Source organism: Parasteatoda tepidariorum, chromosome 5, assembly GCF_043381705.1.
Source record: "Parasteatoda tepidariorum isolate YZ-2023 chromosome 5, CAS_Ptep_4.0, whole genome shotgun sequence".
In the NCBI taxonomy this organism is placed as follows: Eukaryota; Metazoa; Arthropoda; class Arachnida; order Araneae; family Theridiidae; genus Parasteatoda; species Parasteatoda tepidariorum.
The window spans coordinates 68,152,148-68,171,061 of NC_092208.1; the positions used below are offsets into that span (position 1 = coordinate 68,152,148).

At 30.1% G+C, this 18,914-nt stretch overlaps 1 protein-coding gene and 1 long non-coding RNA gene across 2 annotated transcripts; both read left to right on the forward strand.

The window, feature by feature from the left end:
• The first annotated feature begins 155 nt into the window (after nt 1-155).
• LOC107454575 (zinc finger protein 585A) lies at nt 156-18,110 on the forward strand. The gene is made up of 5 exons (XM_021144702.3): nt 156-1,541; nt 4,588-5,463; nt 6,060-6,651; nt 14,719-14,782; nt 14,970-18,110. Exons 1-5 carry the CDS (start codon nt 751-753, stop codon nt 15,629-15,631), a joined length of 2,985 nt encoding a protein of 994 aa, XP_021000361.3. The 5' UTR covers nt 156-750; the 3' UTR covers nt 15,632-18,110.
• On the forward strand, nt 8,377-12,944 carry LOC139425531 (uncharacterized). Its single transcript, XR_011636722.1, has 2 exons — nt 8,377-9,588; nt 12,451-12,944. It is a non-coding gene; the product is annotated as an uncharacterized lncRNA (long non-coding RNA).
• Nucleotides 18,111-18,914: the final 804 nt, after the last annotated feature.

Sequence of the window (18,914 nt, forward strand, 5' to 3'; positions counted from 1 at the left end):
TATTTTAACTGCAAGATAAATATTAATAAAAATTTATAAGTAGAAAACAGAAATAAGACTATTTTTAAGGGATTTTTTAATTACTTCATCTTTTTTACATTCTTGCCCTTGTAAATGGCACACTTTTAAATTGATTTACAATCTAAAAGTGGGGCACAGGGCTCTTTTAGCATTTTGTTAAGCATTGGCTGAAACAGAAACAAGTAGCTTGAAACTCCTTAATATATTTCATTCTTGGAAAACAAAAACCAAAAGTTATGACAAGATTTGGTTTTACTTGTTATTTTTCTCAAAAATCACTGATATCATCTAACTAAACCTTTCCATTTCCATGATGATAGTCTTATCTATGAGGTTATTTCTTTTAAATCATCTGAGAAAAGAACTTGAGCAAATTTTCACAGTTATAATCAGCGCAATTTCTCCCTTCACTGCAAAAAAATATCTATAGTGCCTCATTATACATTTCTTTGAATAAAACTTTAAAAGTAACACATGAGAAATATGTTGCAATAAGAAAAAAAGCATTTTAAAATAATCGTCTTTTCCCAAGCCGCTAGTAAAATTTTATGAATTCTCAAAAAAAAAAGTTCAAAACTAGTATCTAGATTCCAAATTTTTACCTTATTTTGTGTTTAGTGTATAAATTGATGAATTAAAATTTAATCGGGCCTTTATATATTGTTTATGTGAAAATTCACAAGCAAACAAAAAACATCACTTTTTTAAACACTGTTGCTCATTTATGCAATGAAAATAGTAACAGATATTCTGAGTATGAACAGTATGTGTACAGAAAAATCCTCCACAGATGATTGTAACTTAAATAAGTACTACATTTCTCATACTGTAGAAAGGCCTTATTCTTGCAATATGTGTGTTAAATCTTTCACACATGCAAAAGGTTTAAAAAATCACTCTTTAATTCATACTGGAGAAAAACCTTTCTCCTGCAGTGTGTGTGATAAAACATTCTCTAAGAAACAAACTTTAAATAAGCATTCTTTTGTTCATGCAGGAGAAAAGCCTTATTCATGCAGTGTATGTAATAAAAGATTCACAGAGAAATTCCAATTAAATCAACACTCAATTGCTCATACTGGAGAAAAACCTTATTCATGCAGTGTATGCAATAAATCTTTCTTGCATAAAAAAAGTTTAGATCGACATTATCACGTACACACGGGAGAGAAATTTTATTCTTGTACTGTATGTGATAAAACATTTAGACAGAAACATCATTTAAGTCAACATTCTATTCTTCATACGGGAGAAAAGCCTTATTGTTGTTGTGAATGTGATAAATCTTTCCCTCATAAAAGAAGTTTAGAACGACATTCTCTTGTTCACACTGGACAGAAGTCATATTCATGCAGTGTATGTGACAAAACATTCTCACAGAGAAGTAATTTAAAGCAACATTTTCTTATTCATACTGGAGAAAAGTCTTATTCATGCAGTGAATGTGATAAAGCATTTACTCTAAAATGTCATTTATGTAAACACTTCCTTGTTCATACTAAGGAAAAACCTTATTCCTGAAGTGAGTAATGAAAGGTTCTCACAGAAAGGTTTCTTAAATGTTCACTCTGGAATAGTTCTATTGTAGAGAATAGTATTGCTGACTGTGTGAAAGTGCCTGATTTGTTGCAAGGCAAGCAGCCAAGCCTATTACATGATAAGCTCCATTGACGTTATTAGAGCAAGCATTGCACCAGTGTTGAGATATGACTGTTATTTGAATTAATATATTGGGGGGCATCATTGAATTAATAGTGCTAAAACTGAAAAAAAAAAAATAGATTGAACATTTCAAAATAAACCAATATTGATCACTTTTTGTGCTAAATAGCATTTATTTATGTTTTTCTATAATGATATAGTGTATTATAATCTGTTTTAAAAAATAAATCATAAATCTAAACCCAATAAAAATTTCTGATTTCATCTAAAATATTTTATTTTTAAAAAAAAATGCACATTATTGATATGAACTTTCATATATCATATATCTTTTATTTCTTTTTTATAATCATGGGGAACAACAAGGATGCATACTTAAGTCTGGTTGCACCTAAAGTTCCAATGTACGTAATTCAGTCTCTAACGAATCCATTATGGACTCAAAATAAGTGGTTTTAGACTGCTAAAAATACACCAGAAAAAATTTAATGTATAAAATACGCTTTAATATAAACATTTTGAATTAATTTATTTGAGCCGGCCATGTCGGAGGAGAATTGACTACCTGTCATTCCAAATCTGGCGCCATCCTTGAGGACAAAAGAAAGTAGTTCTCTCACATAAACTTGAATCTTTAGCTCTTCTTTCCCAAATCTTCGCCACCTGTAGCCCATTTTGATTGCCAATAGCTTTTTCATAACTATATCCACCTGGAGGAAAACTTTTAATCAACTCCTCAGAAATGCTTCATTTCACCATGGCTTGTGCTTGTGGTAGATACGAAAATTTATCATGATTATCTAAATTAGGAATTTTTATCAATTTTATAAAATTGTCTCCAAAAACCAAACCAGTTTCTGATCTCCATCAAAAACTAGAAGTTCAATTTTAGGGTAACGTAAAAAGAAATTTCCTTAAAAAGCATTCTTACTAAATATAGAATCTTTCTCAGAACTTGCAAATTTTGTAAGTTTTTGTTCTAAATGACGCCAATGATCAATATATGTTTCTGATTCATCAAATTCAGCTTCGCATGTTCCTTCATCAACTTCACTAGCATTAAGATTGTCTTTGATTTCATTTCAGAGTACAGCCAGTTGACTTTTTGTTTAATGAGATCTATGAAATGATACTTTTTTGGGAATAATATGCTATTTTTGAAACTCCTGTGTGTTTGAAACTGTTATGCATGACTGTTAGCAAGATCAAGTTTAGCCTATCTAAAGGCAGCACTGCCTTTAGATAGGCTAAATTTGAAACATAAACATGTTTCAAATTTTGAAAATAACACTTACTATGCGCTTATTTTGAAAATAACACATGGCGTCAGTATGAAGAAAAAAAAGCCACAGTTTTGTAAAAATGAAGAGCTTTTATGGTCAAACTTTTTAATTTTTAAACACCTACTTCAATACTGCATAACTGCTCTCTTAATAATTTGAAGAAAAAAAAACTAAGAATAAGGCAGTGATTTTGATAATTTTCATCTAGGTTGAAAAATGTTGCCAAGTTAGCGATTTACAAAAAAGTTTGATAACTTTTAAGATATTTAAGTTATTTCTTTGTTCTAAGGACCAGATAATTCTTCGCTGCAAGATTATACAATTTGAAATCCTTGCATTGCTTCAAGTTTAAGGCACTTAAATTATGTTTTTTTTTAATTATTTATTTTCCTTGGTGACATAGCTTCAAAAGCAGATATAAGTTTAATTAACCTGTCACCATTTTAATTAACATGTTAAATTCAAATATTCTTTTTTTTATCAAAATCATTGCAAGATTTAGAGAATTATTTTCGATATTGTATTCAAGCTTTTTTTTTAACTCGTCAATATTTTAAGAAGCCATATTCTGAATAAAGAACAAATTTTCACTCGAATAAATCATTTAAAAAATGTCGACTTACTCAATCACAAATTTTGCAGTACTATCGCGGATGCCAGATGTTCCTAACTTAGGTAATCAGAATATCAAAACTTGACAATAATTACAGAATATAGACGATAGACACTTAACAGTTATAATTTGGTGAAAATAACTATGCTATTTTTCCCGAAATTTAATATTGCCTCTGGAGCAGTTTCTTAGTGCACATAAATAATAATGATAAAAGTGTTGCAGCATTAACGCATCTTTTACGTGTTAAAACAAAACATTTTTTTCCTTATGTTATTTCTAACCATCGAACTATTTTCAGACAATCTGTTTAATTTTAAAATTTGTTTTATCTGACAGTGATAAAATTTTTAAAGCGTAAAGATTAAATTTATTTTTTAAATGAACTTGTGTTTCATTAAAAAGAAAGGCAACATTTTCAAATTGAGTCCTGGTAGGTGTCAAGTCCTGGTAGGTGTAAAAATATCGTGATTTTTATATCGAAGTTATTATCATTTTTTATTTTTGAAAATAACTAAACGTTGGAGTTATACAGTTATTACAATATATATTGTTAAATTTTTTTTAAAAAAATTGGTCTTTGTAATAAAAACATTTACAAAATTTTTCTGAATATAGTAATAACTATAAGTAGGACAGAATATCGTTTTTTATTTTTATATAATGCTTAAATTTAATAACTGCTTAAATTTTCCAATAAAGGCGGTATTTTAATTAAAAATTATTTGTTAGAAAAAAAACTCCCTATGTATTAAAAACCAATTTAATAATCCTAAAAAAATGTATATTTCTGAAACAACAAATTCCCTCTTTCAAACGCTGCGAATATTTGCGCATCGGTAATATTGAAACATGGAGCTAGGAGTAGCTCCATGTATCGAAATAAAGCACGCTAAAAAAAAAAAATTGTGCGCCAACATTTGTGATATTGCGCCAAGTATTGCACTCTTTCCATCACGTGACTCCAGCTCTTTGCTTGGTTATTGTGGCTTTTCGGAAGGAATAAAGCGAGCTAAGTTCCTCTACCTATTATCTGGTCTCTATCACGGAATCCAAATCGGACCCCCCGAGTGAACCGCCTAGAAAGAGGAAGAAAAAGACTGACAATGCTGCTAAAGACTCCATGACTACCCCGAACCAAGACTGCTCTTCTTCAGAATCTTCTGCCCAGCCGGAAATCACGACTCCTACCGCATCGGAAACGGTGCCGGTAGATCAAGACCTAGCTTCCGCCATCCCAGCGGATCCAGTCCCGGCAGACCCCAAGGAGAATTCCGCTTCGGTTGAAACCACGCCCACCACAACTATGGACACTCCCCCCAACAAAAAGCTGAAATCCCTCATCAGAGAACTGCAAGCAGACACAGATATCCCGCTCGTTTTAGAACGAGATCTCATCGAATTTGGACGTCAGCCCGAGAAAATTATACAGCTTAGAAGAAGTGGGCAGGAGCTTAGGCCCCTCCCACTTTTCCTCATCATCCAAACTGACACGCCCACTAGCAGAAATATCTTCAACATTAGTTCCATGTTGGAGAAAAATGTTACAGTTGAAAGATTCAGAGGAGGACGATTTCAAACTCAATGCTCTAAGTGCCAGAAGTATGGACACACCCAGCGCAACTGCCAAGCCACCGAACCAGCCTGCATGAAATGTGCTGAAGCACACTTCTCGTACATGTGTACGAAACCCAGATCCACACCTGCAAAATGCATAAACTGTGATGGTGAGCACCCGGCCTGTTTTTCGGGCTGCGGTGCAAGACCCAGGAAAGTGCCGCAACCAAGGAACTTTCTTCCCGTGAAAGCTGCCGACAAAGCCACCAGATTTTTACAGCTCATCAAGGAGATGAAGGAACTTTTGAAGGACGAAGAGCTTCTTGGGTTTCTACGTTCCTTACTTCCAGAGTCCCAAAACTGATGAAAGACTCATTTCTCCCAGGATTTATTCTATCCTGACGTCACAGCCCACTGCTGTGAATTTCTTTTATCCCATTTCTTATAGGTACAAGACTACTAGTTTTACGACCGAACAGAATATGACGAATCAGTTGGTGGCCCTTCGGGCCAANTAAAATTAGTTACCAATTCCTTAAAAGATAGAGACCCGGTTACTGTGGCTTGGTTACCGAGCTAACCGGAAATCTAACCGGATGTCTAACCGGAAATCATGACTGTAAGGAGTTCGAGATTAGTTTTTGTTTATATTTTATTAAAAAGTATACCGGCTGCGAAGGCAGTTTTCAAGTCAAATGCATAATAAAGTCAAAAGCTTGTTCAGGCTCATTGTTTTAAGCTTATCTCTTATACCTCATTCTCATTGATCGATCTCTCTTTTTAGAAACTTATTGATGCAATTCCAAAATGAGTATTGAGTAAGCCTCCTTAACCTTTTAACTTTAAGAGTATATCTTTTAAATCATTGAATGAAACTTTTACAATTACTTTCCTTCAATGATGTAATAAAATCGCAAATAATTATGTCGTGATTTGAATGACGCATTTGGGAGCTTAAGTTTTTCATATTGGTATTTACCCAATATGTCCGATAAATCCTTAACTGTTAAGTGCAAGAAGAATTACACATGCAGTATTTGTAATAAAACATTCAAAGAGAAAGGCATTTTGAATAAACATTATATTGTTCATACTGGAGAGAAGGCTTATTCATGCAGTGTTTGTGATAAAACATTCGCAAAGAAAAGCAATTTAAAGAAACATACTCTTGTTCATACTGGAGAGAAACCTTATTCATGTAGTGTGTGCAATCAAAAATTCGCAAATAACCACAATTTAAAAAAGCATTATCTTGTTCATACTGGTGAGAAGTCTTATTCATGTAGTTTATGTGGTAAAACATTTGCACAGAAATGGAGTTTAACTAGGCATTCTTTTGTTCATGCGCAAGAGAAGTGTTATTCGTGTGCCATATGTGATAAACCATTCACACAGAAAGATGCATTAAACAAACACTATACTGTTCATACTGGCGAGAAACCTCATTCCTGCAGTGTATGTGATAAAATCTTTTCACGGAAATATTCTTTAAATAGACATTTTCTAATACATAGTTAAAACACAAAACAGTTTTTTATGTAATGTATGTACCTAGTAGAATATTTTCTAAAAAAACTTAACTTAACCAAATATTATTTTTAACTCGTGCTGTTGAGAAACCCTATATTCTAAAATGCTATATTACTATTAGATTTTGGAATATAGTCATTTACACAGAAATTTTACTTTAGTATTGCCAAATCAGCACAGGATTAGATTTTCGTATCGATAAGAACACCAAAATTATTTTAGATTTATGGTGACTTTCTAACAGGGTAATGCAAGAAATTACAGCTACTATCATAATAGGTTATAATTCAAAGCCTACCCTAAGCAAACTGCAAAATTTATATAATTTTAAAAAATTTTGCTAGTTCAAAAATCGTTTGGCTCTCTAAGAATTTGTTATAAGTTGAATTAAAGTGATACTGATAGAGAAATATCCCCAAATAAGAACTTTGGTTGTTAGCAAGAATAATTTTCTAATCAAGTTAATTTTTAGAAAAAGCAAAATGTATTATTAAATGTATATTATAACTTTTCCATCATTGGTTTTATTAGGATTTTATTATTCCTTTAGATTCTTAAGCCAACTAGATAAGGAATTCAGAAAGATATTCATATCATGTTCTATGCCAAAACAATCGGCAAGTCTTGACGACTTCCAGGCAGTAGCCCTCGAGAAACTAAATAAATCATCACTGAAGAACTGTTCAAAGGGTATAATTCATAGCCACTAGTGGGCACAACTCAACATTTTTTTTTTTAAAAAAAACTTGCAAGTTTTAAACACATTGATATGATTATTATACTTATTCCATATAATACTTTTTCTAGTCCTTGAAAAAAAGTGACGGAAATAAAAACCAAGTGATTGAAAAGTTACACTTTTATGTTTCTTTTATCAATTTTAATTATTTTCTCGCTCGATTTCTATGTGCCATAATTATTGAAAATTATTATTTTTCATTTTTTTAATGTAATAAATAAGCATTCCTGAAATGCTATAAACTGTTTAAAAATTTGATTTTGGTTTAGTTTTCATTACTGTTTAAACTACCTTATTTATATACAGGGTTCCCATAATACAGTGCAGGGCTCGAAATTAACGGTGGTCCGTTGGTCCGTGACCACTAAAATCGGAGTCGGACCAGAATAAAATAATAAACAGTGGTCCGCCGGACCACTGTTTAATTTATAATTGAGAATATATTTTATAAAATAAAAGCCAAAAGGAATAATAAATGCTATGGTTGTAAGACTAATTATAAATAACTAAAGATTTAAACAAATTACAAATTTTTTTTTAATATTACTAAATGCTTTGTTTAAATCATCTTGATAATTCGTGCTAATTTCAGATGTTTTTCTCCTTTATTTTTTATTTTATGTTCTAAAACAATCATATTGTTTATTTTTGTTACATTATGATTATGTATAGTTTAATAATTTTGTGATTACTTCAAAATTGAGTAAAAATCATAGTTCTTGATTGCTAAAATATTCTTTTCTAATTAATCTTAGTAAGTAGTATAGTTAATCTTATTTCCTTCTTAAATTCTAAGTATATTTATGCAACTTGTATATTTGAGTTACTTAAAACTATTTTAGAGCTTATTCAAAATTTTTTTTAAAAAATTTTTTATACAAAATTAATATTAATCAAAAAAATGCAATTTAAATCAAAAATTTATGATTTTTAAAAAAAAATCATGACTTTTTTCCATCAAAATTTTTTATTTTTTTTTATTTGCAGCTAATAGGAACACGTAGACGGACCAGTAAAGTTTTGTGCGGACTAGTAAAATGTTTAAGTTACTGGTCCTATGGACCAGTAATTATTCTTTTTAATTTCTACCCCTGCAGTGCAGAACCTCTTATCCGGAAATCAGATAACCGGAATGAAATTCGGAACCGGAAATTAATTTTCTTCCATTAAAAAAAAAATTTTTCCTGCAAGATTTTGAGCCCATTTTGTTTTTTAGAGCGTACGGCGTATCGAGTTGACGAAAGAACTGATTTAGAGGACGGATCAAAAGTCGTTTGTAGAAGAATCTCACATGAGCACAAATAGCTTATATGTGTTATTAATGTTAATAATAACATATATAAGCCTGTATATAAATTTTATTTCATAATTTCTTTCCTTATTTAAACTTAAGTGTATTATTATTATTTATCATTTTTTATTATTTCTAAAACTATTTCAAAATAATTTTTTAGTTTCGTTTTATAAACATTAGAGAAACGGCATTTTGTAGCTATTCAGAAAACCGGAAAAATCAGTTATCCGGAATCGCAATGGTCCCAATCGTTCCTGATAATCGGTTCTATACTGTACTTGAGAAACCTTGGTAGTTCTTGAATTTTGTTGAAAAAATCGGAGCCCCGAGACGTCCTTCAATTCTGCGAAAAGTTAATTTTGATTTTCTGATATTAAATGTATGATTATATTAACTTTCCAGTAAAAAAGCATTAGAAAAATTCAAGCAGAAATTATTGGAATCCTGATTACTCTCTTTCCTTTTTTGGTTTTCTCTGTCGCTGTTCAAGTTCATCTAAGTGGAAAGAAGTTGTCCGGGCATTGACGGGGACCACAGCTAAGCCTTATCCTTACTTACCCCTCACTTGCGGTTAGATATCAAAATATCAGTAGTGGGGGAGACTAATAGTGTAATAAAAATATTGAACCAAATCAATCATGCCTAGTATTAGCTATGTTTTTAAGAGATACATAAAGGTTGCATTTTAGTGATAAGGATTTTTTTTTTCTCTTTAACATTAGTTCAAAATGTTGTGTAAGTGTGTATTTAATATTTGCTGGCTAGGAAAAGGCTAATAAAATTCGACTCGTTTCTGTTGGGGATAAGAATAGACCATACAGCAAATTATGTTACACGGAATTTGACATCTGCAGAATGGGATAATCTGCTTTGAAGTCTTTTATCAAAGGTAAGAATTTTTGTTAATTTTATTATTGATAATAAAGATTAATATAGATAAACGTATTAACAGCACTCGTATTATTTTTTGCGAATCGACAGCGTGGCCACCCACATGGAAAGCCTGGAATTATCAGCAGGGTTACAAAAAACCCGGGTTTTTCTACAAGAACCCAACCCGGGTGAGTTTTATTGAGCTTTTCTGGGTTTTTCATGTTTTTATGAGGGGTTTTCAAAAGAGAGGGCAGGGATAAGTACCTTATTTTAAAAAAGCTTATTTTAATATTAATAACTAAGTTTAATTTTATAAGTTGACTTCATATAGATAATTATTACGAATAAATTGATGTGAAAGTCTAAAAAAAGTTTCTTATGACATCACGATGCAAAATGTTATATGTACTCACATACGTCACGCATTTGAAACTTATTTTAACACAGGATTACTTTTTATTTATATTTTAATTTAAAAAAATATTTGAGGAAAAATTTTTATTTGCATAAAAAGCGAATCAATGGCACTGAATAATCAATGGCCATACAGTCAAATCTAGCCAGCAAGGTAACTCTCCAGTTTCCAACACAATTAGTTTCTTCACTATAGGTTAATTGTTTTTAGGCTAGACTACATATATATTTCAGTAGAATAGCTCTTTAATATAACAGAGGATAAAAAAAGAAATCAATCTTAGAAAAACCCACTCTAGGGTGGGTTTTACCCAGTAAAACCCAGGTGGGTTTTTTGCAACCCTGATTATCAGGGAATTTTTTTATACTGGAAAAGTCGGGGAAATTTTGACAACAACTTGGAAAACATGGAATTTTAAAGAAAACCTGGAATTTTTCTTATAGTTTGAATTATTTAACCATCTGTTATATCTACTTTTATTTAGACGTAAATTTATCATAAAAAAGTTGAAATATCAGCAACTCAGCAATATTTTTCTTGCATTTCTGACACTTAAGTAAAAAATTTCAAATTAATTATGTATCATGTTTCACAATCAACTGCATAGAATTTTTCATTCCAATATCAGCTTCAAAATTCAGTCAAATTTGCATTTAAATTACAAATAAATTCACAAGAGTTTAGACAATTTGTAAATTAGTAAGAATTTGAACTTATAATAATTAGTTTTTATAAAACAAATTGTTTTTCAATAGGTTATGATGTACTAAATTTTTAATGTAAAAATTTGATGATAGTAAACTTTTGTTTTATAAGATAGTTTTTCTAAGAAATTAATGTTAATTTTTTTCCCGACATCATGGAATTGCCCAGATGTAAAAACAATTAACTCATCTAATCTAGGAAATCATGTTAGATTGGAATTAATATATTCTAATTTCTGATAAGTACTGATTAACTTCTTTTTTTTTTTTAGTCTTTTTATATAGAATATACAACAAGAAATTTGACAATTTTTCCTTTACGAATACTGAATATCTCTTAAAATAATAGTGCTAATTTGACACAAACAACATTATTTAAACATTTGACTTATGATATTGGTTTAAAGAAAATTATTTTAATGAATTTTATAAATAGCAGTGTTTGGATAAAATACAGTATAAAATTGCTCTATATTGAAATGTAAATGAATCTGAAAATTTATTTGTTTCTAATCACCCTAAATTATTTTCTTTTGCTTATATAAATATATTAAACAGTATTTATCCAAGGTTGTTTTGGGTCATTGGTATAGTTCGTTCACCAGGAGTTGACACTTGGCTCCACCTCCTCGGACGCAGAGTTCATTTCAGCGTGGGAGTCAGAAGAGAAACATCTCCGTGCTTGAAATTGAGACAACCCTTAATTTGCGCCAAACACAAACAGTGAATTCTTTTTCAGTAACATACTTCGCTTTATCATCTGCTATTATACCTGTTGTTACTCTAGCTAATTAAATATAGTTTAAATTTAAAAACTGCTGCTCTCCCAGCAAAATGTCTCATAAAGGACAAACTATTCACTCAAAAGAAAGAAATATCATAAAAAATGTGGCAAAATACAATCAAATTTATGAAATATTTATTGTTGAAAATGCACATAAAGTTTGCGAAATAAATATTTTTGCCAAACGATCGCCAAATAGCAACATTGTTCAGGATTGCTCACNGTTTCCTCCACATCTATTCAAAATGACATTTTAAATGAAATACTACACTATTGACTAATACACAAATATTGACGCTTTTCTTGTACCTATACTACACTTTAGCAGAGAGAAAAACACGCTGAAAAACTTTCAGATTTTTACTGGAAAAATCAGTGAAATTTGATACCTGATTTGTGTAGCCACCCTGATTGATATTCTACCTGAACAGTTTTTCAAATCAGTAATAAATAAAATCTTTCCACTTATCCGTCTCAAAATAACTTTTGAGATTACATAAAATTTTTGCAGTACTTACAACGTTGTTTTCTAACAGTCTATACTGTTTAATGTATTATAACCATATTTCCTAATAAGAATTGAATCCAATTTAAGAACGTTTCGAAAATTTCAAGGAATTTCTTTGCGACCCCTCGCCCTACCACACAGGCTATCCCAGCCCTTATCTTTATAGATTATCACTCTTAAACGATTGATATAGTGTAGCTACCTGTTTTCAGTAGGACATGTTAAAAGATGTTCCTTTTAAAACCTTTTTGTGGCTAATTGAAATTGGCCATTAATTTCTTATTGTCTCATTTTAAGTTATGCTTATATTTAGCTAGTGTATTTCTTATTATAAAAAGAAAATATTTTTTACATAGAAATGAATTTTTGTTATGCTAATGAAAAAGTATTTTGCAATTTTTCATGTTTATTATTATTATTTTTTTTGTTTTTTGTAATATATTTATTCATTTTGTTCTCCCTTAAAGGTTCTAAACATACGGAAAGATGTAAGAAATTTCAGTCACATGACTTGGTTGATCTTTTGAACCATGTGAAAAGCCACTATCTTGCTCATCTCAAGTTAAAGCAAAAAGTTAAACCTTAAAATCAAGTCAAAGAATAGTCTGATGGTTCTTAAAATGCACGCAAATGTCTTTCTCATTGCCTTAAACCGGAAGAAATTTAGAAAATTTCCGGTGTATCCCTCCGCTTATGTTATGACTACGAGGCGATGTGTGAACAAGCCTAATATTCTATGCAGTTTTGTTAATGTAATTTGGATTCAAATCTAAACATAATTGTACCATTCATAAGAACTTTCAGAAATGTATTGATTCTCAGAGGTCGTAAGGCCAAAAAAAATTTTGAAAAGTTAATATCTCGTGAATAATTCTTAAGGTTTGCCATGTTTTGTATTTTATCCCTTATTTAGCTACAATAAAATAAAATGTCGCCAAAAATATTTTTTTAAGTTAGAAAATATTCTAATGATTATAATATTAATATGATAATGCTGAAGTTTAAAGGCTGAAAGAAAGAACTCGGTACATGTGAAATACTGCAAAAGATATGATGCAATAATATGATGGCGTGTTTTTTCAATCTGCGGCGTAATAATATATCGGAAGAAGTAATCCGGAAGTCTTGCGAGAGCAATTTAACCACTGGCGCCGCCACCCTTAGCTTTACACGATCACCCATCCATACTAGTGATTTGGGATTGTATTATTGTAGTAGTACTTACACTATATATCTATAAGTAGGTAAAACAAATTTCAACTTCAATCCCTCCAAAATTACCTATTTATTACCATTAATATCTTATGGATGGTGTTTTCAATATAAATGCAAACAATAACAATCTCGAGCTCTTTACCTGTTCTAGTTCTGGTTAGAAAGTTTGCAGCTGCTTGCTTCAGCTTATTCTGCAAGGCGATATTTTCAAATGGATAATTTTGTTTTCAGAAGCAGAATAAATTAGGTAATTTCTGAGTTCAAACTTGTCGTATTTCATAAGATATTAATGTTATTAAGTAATTCTGGTGAGTTTGAAGGGAAATTTTGTTTTAGTTTTTTATAGATATATTGTTAAAAAAGGTGACATGGTTGCTAGATTTTGAAACACTTGCTATTTTGGCAGTCCTGGTTTGGCCTCTTTCCATTTGTTTATTCCTGTTGCAAGCTGTACACCATCTTACGTTAGTGTTAGCATATCGTTTGAGCAGAAAGATTAAGTTTATAAATTATTATTCAGCTTTAAATTTGAAAGTTGGCATAGATTATTGAAAAGGTAAGAAGTGTTTTATAACGATTCTTTTTTCAAATACTAGGTTTACATATTTATTATTGATCGAACCACCTGTTTCTTAACACTACTATTTCACAAGCAATGGATGGTGTTTTCAGTAGAAATGTAAACAATAACAATATCGAGTTGTATGCCTGCTCTAGTTCCGGTTAGAAAGTTTGCAGCTGCTTTTTTTATAGATATATTGTTAAAAAAAGTGACATGGTTGCTAGATTTTGAATAACTCGCTTTTTTGGCAGTCTTGATTCGGTCTCTTTACATTTGTTTATTACTGTTTATTCGTGTCACAAGCTGTGCACCATCTTACGTTAGTGTTAGCATATTGATCGAGGAGAAAGATTAAGTTTAGTAATAAGTATTCAAATACCATGTATGCAAGAATCTTAAAACACAATTATCACATTGTGAGATGGCTTTAAAATACACTGGAAACAGTAACCCGGAAGTAAAAGTGGCATGCAGCTCGCAGCGCTACCTAGTGTCGAAAACACCATCTGTTAATGTTAAAATTATATACCCTTTTCAATTTTAACTTTATAAGCGTAAGTGTCCTTTCACTATTTTTCTTATTATATAACGACATCTTTATTAGTTATTGCATTTAGACTTAGACTTCATTGTAAACACAAGTAATAAATAAACAAATATAACGTTTGCAAGAACTACTATTCAAAAGAACCTCAAAACACAATGATCACGCTCTGAGCCAAATGGCTTCAAACTACACTAGAAACAGTAACCCGGAAGCTTGGCTCGGAAGTATAGGTGATATAGAGATTGCAGCGCTCCCTATTGTAGAAAACACCATCCATATTATCCATAGATTTGAGCTCAGAAATTATATTAGTATTTCCTTCTTTTATAGAAACTGTCGATAACTGTTTAACCGGAAGCTATAAAAGCAAGGTGTAAAAAAAAAATTTTTTTTTTTAATATTTTTATTAAGAACATCGGCTGCGAAGGCATTTCTCAAGTCGAAAGTATGATAAAGTCAAAAGCTTGTTCAGACAGTTTGTTCAGGCATGTTATTTGAGTTCAAATTGAGATTAATCAAATTGTCCTTATTGCTGCAAATTCAAATTGAGTATTGAGTAATGCACTTTAACTTGATTGAGATCATATGTTTTAAACCATTGAATAAAACTTTAGCGAAGTGCACTTAGTTCTTTCCTTCAATGTTGTAAAAATATTTTTAAGAATGCAGTGATTTGACTTTTTATATTGGGTATTTATCCAATATGTCTGATAAATCTTCAACTGTTAAATGCAAGAAGTATTACTCATGCTGTGTTTGTGATAAAACATTTTCACACCTAGGCACTTTAAAGAGACATTATCTCGTTCATACTGGTGAGAAAGCTTATTCATGCAGTCTATGTGATAAAACATTCTCACACAAAGGCAATTTAACGAGACATACTCTTGTCCATACTGGAGCAGAAAAGCCTTATTCATGCAATGAATGTGATCAAACATTCTGGGGAAGAGATAAATTAAAAATACATTTACTTATTCATACAGGAGAGAAGCCTCATTCATGCAGTGTGTGCAATAGAAAATTCACAGAAAAAAGCAGTTTAACAAAGCATATTCTTATTCATACTGGAAAGAAGTCTCATTCATGTAGTTTATGTGATAAAACTTTCTCACAGAAAGGCAATTTAAATAGACATTCATTTATTCATACACAAGAGAAATCCTATTCATGCAATGTATGTGATAAACCATTCTCACAGAAAGAAACATTAAAAAAGCACTATATTGTTCATACCGGTGAGAAACCTCATTCTTGCAGTGTGTGTGATAAATCCTTTGCACAGAAACATAACTTAAATCGACATTTTCTAATACATGGTTAAAAACAAAACAATTTTTCATGTAGTGTATATAATGAAATATTTACTAAGAAACTTTACTTAACATTGCCTTTACTCAAGCTGTTGAGAAAGCCTAGTTTCTATAACCCAGTATAAGTCTAGTCTGTGAAATAAGTCAGAAATACTGAAATTTAACTATAGTAATGCCAAATTAACAGAATATAAGATTTTGGAATCGATAAATGTACCAAAATAATTTTAAAGTTTTACCAACTTCTTGGCAGTAGAATCCAAGAAATTAAAATAAATGTCACAGAAGGGGACCAACTCGAAGAGTATAATTCACAGTCTTTCCTAGGCAAATCCCTGGATCTTTCAAAATTCCTTTGGCGCCTTGATGATGGTAATTCACGTAAACTGGTACTGATACGGAAAAATCTCCCACTTTGGAAAAATTTTGGTTTTGAGCAATAATAGTCAAGTTAATGTTTAGAAAATTTGAAATATATTTGAAATTTATTTTAACTATCACAATTTTTCCATCACTAGTTTTATTATTCCTTTAATTTTTAAACCATTTTTTTTTTGTTTTTGAAAATGCAACTTTTAAAGTACATTTGGTGCCTTGGGGATTGTAGTTGGCGTGGCTAAGCAAAAAATATCCAAATGTTCAAAAATAAAGAAAATACAAATTAAAAGATTGAAAAGTTACCATCTATGATGTTTCTTTTAGCAAACTTAATTTGTAATTATTTTCTTGGTTTATTTCCATGTACCTCGATATATTATAATTAGTCGAATTAATATATAATTAGTATTATAAGAAGTTAATTTTGCCTTAATTCTTTTATTTACTAAACTACTTTATTTATTGTATTGTACGATGATTTTATTCTTGTAAAGCATTAAATAAACTTTAAAGATATAAAAAAAGCACTGAAAAAAGGCTTATCAAATTATGCCCAGTACAGAAATACTGAGTTTTTTAAGATTGGGCCCACATGGAAAATACCCATCTTTAAAACCACCAATCTGGGTTTTTTTCCTTTACATTTTACGACTTTAAATCACATTTTCAATTAATTTTCTTTGCAACTGTTAAAAATTTTGTTAGTAAAAGATGTTTAAGTAGTTTGATTTTGGGACCCAAAATTTACGATACAGGAACTAAATGAGTAAAAAATAGAGCACATGATTAAGAAAAAAAATAATAATTGTTATTCATCACTTATGTATGAAATTAATTATGCATACAGATAACACATATCAAATAATTTATTTGAAATGTAACCCGTTCAGGGCCTATTAAAACACATCAGATATATATCATAAAATACATTCAATATTTGTTTCAAAATGAATATGATGTATAAATATTTAGATAAAGTATACAGAAAGAAATTTAGCCATATTATACCAAATTGTTCCAATCACTTTTAAATAATTCTATTTTAGACTGAAGTGCCTATTTTACTCGCTTGGCAAAACTCTATTTTTAAAAATGAAATATTAAATTAGAGTTTAGCAAAGAAAAAACTATTTAATTTAGAATATCAACTGTAAGACAAAACATCCCATCTAATTTATGTTTAAAAATGAAGCATTAGTTAAACTCAGATTTTGACAAAAATGCTATTTATTTAGTATATCAATTAAACAACAAAACATCTAATCTAATTAATCAACTATTTACTGCTTTGCTTATGAAAGCTGGAAGGAAACAGTAATAAAATCTTTTTTGAAAAAGATTTCCCAAAATATTTTCAAATCACTTAAGCATATGATGCACAATTTTACATGCTCTCTTTTTTTTTTCTTTTCTCTTTTTGTTTATGATAGTATATTCCTTTTATTATTGAATAATTTTATTAATAGAATCTGAAACATTTTAATGAGTATCTAGTATAATTAATTTTTTCAAGTTCTCAAGTTAATTTTTCTTATTAAATCCCTGTCTAAAGGACCATTTTGCTGAAAGTGACAATAGAGGTAGTTTTGCAATGGAATGCATCTGCAAAACATAGTTACAATGGTCATATGATGCATAACTTTTCCCTCTAGGTTTTTTAATTTTTATTGTAAGAGAAAGCAATGAAAAAGTGCACAAACATCATGGAAACAAGGTCTAAAGTAAATTATATTGCCTATGTTTTAATGATTATAAATGTTATTGGATGATAAACAAATAATTTGTGTTCTATACTGATACCAGTAAAAAAAAATTTCATTAACTGTTACCAAAGGTAATTATTTGCATCTTTTTAATCTTCTTTGTGAAAAAGGAGTATTTTTGCATTGCATTTATAAGCATTTGCTTATTTGTGCAACTTTTTGCTACTGGACTTATAAAAAATTATTTATTTGAGAAAGAAAAAAATATGTTTTATCTGAGAATTGCAGTCACAATTTAAAGAAAGTTTCTATTACTATTTTTTTTATAAGGAAAACTTTTAAATACTAAGTTATTACCTATGTTTTGTTGAAACAAATGGATCACTAACATTAAAGCATTCATAAAATATTTTGGTATTTTTCTTTCCACTCAGTATACATGTGAACAACACACGGTACTTTTCTCTCTAGCTATAGTTGCAAATTCTTTTTTTTCTTTTTTTTTAAAGAAATTTTAGGAATTGTAAAAATAAAGTTCTGCTAAGATTCAATTTCAGTGAGAAAAAAAAGAGGAAGAGAAAAAAGTAAGTGAAAAAAAAAACTTATTGTAGTAATGTAAATTTCATTTTAATTCTTTTTTTTATTTTAACAATAATTATTAAAAGAAATGGCAAATTAAACTGCTGAAAGCAAAGCCATTTCATTGCAGCCTTATTCCTAAATATCCCTTAGTACCAAGACTCATTAAAAGTTTTTAATGAAAGATATTTTGTTTCTTTAGAAAACTAGCTAGAAATGGTTTTATTCGCGATCGCAACACTCGAATACGCCATCTGGGGAGAGACCGGTTTCATACCTTTAGCCCTTCTCCCCTCCCTCTCCTCCTCTTTTCAGTTATATAGGAATGTACTACGATATTTTCCCTTTTCTTAATATTTTTACTTAATGAAAATATTTTTTTAAATTTCCATGATACTTTTCTTTAGTTTAATGTAGTTTTCAGTTCCATATAGTTTTTCAAGTTAAAAGATTTTAATTTATATGAAAATCAAGAGAGAAACTAACGTACTTCCTTCCTCTATGACTTTCCACACGCTAAAGGGGGAAGCATGTGAAGTGTTGCTATAGGAAAAGAGTTACGCCACCTGCAGCCCATTTCGATCGCCAATTACCAGTTTTTTCTCTCTTTTTTTTTCCTGGTGTACAAAACAAA

Coding starts and splice junctions, on each gene's coding strand:
- LOC107454575 (XM_021144702.3), top strand. CDS start 751: ATGAAAATAGTAACAGATATTCTGAGTATGAACAGTATGTGTACAGAA. Junction 5,464..6,059: donor AAGGACGAAGAGCTTCTTGG/GTTTCTACGTTC, acceptor TCGCAAATAATT/ATGTCGTGATTTGAATGACG. Junction 14,783..14,969: donor GTCAAAAGCTTGTTCAGACA/GTTTGTTCAGGC, acceptor AATATTTTTAAG/AATGCAGTGATTTGACTTTT.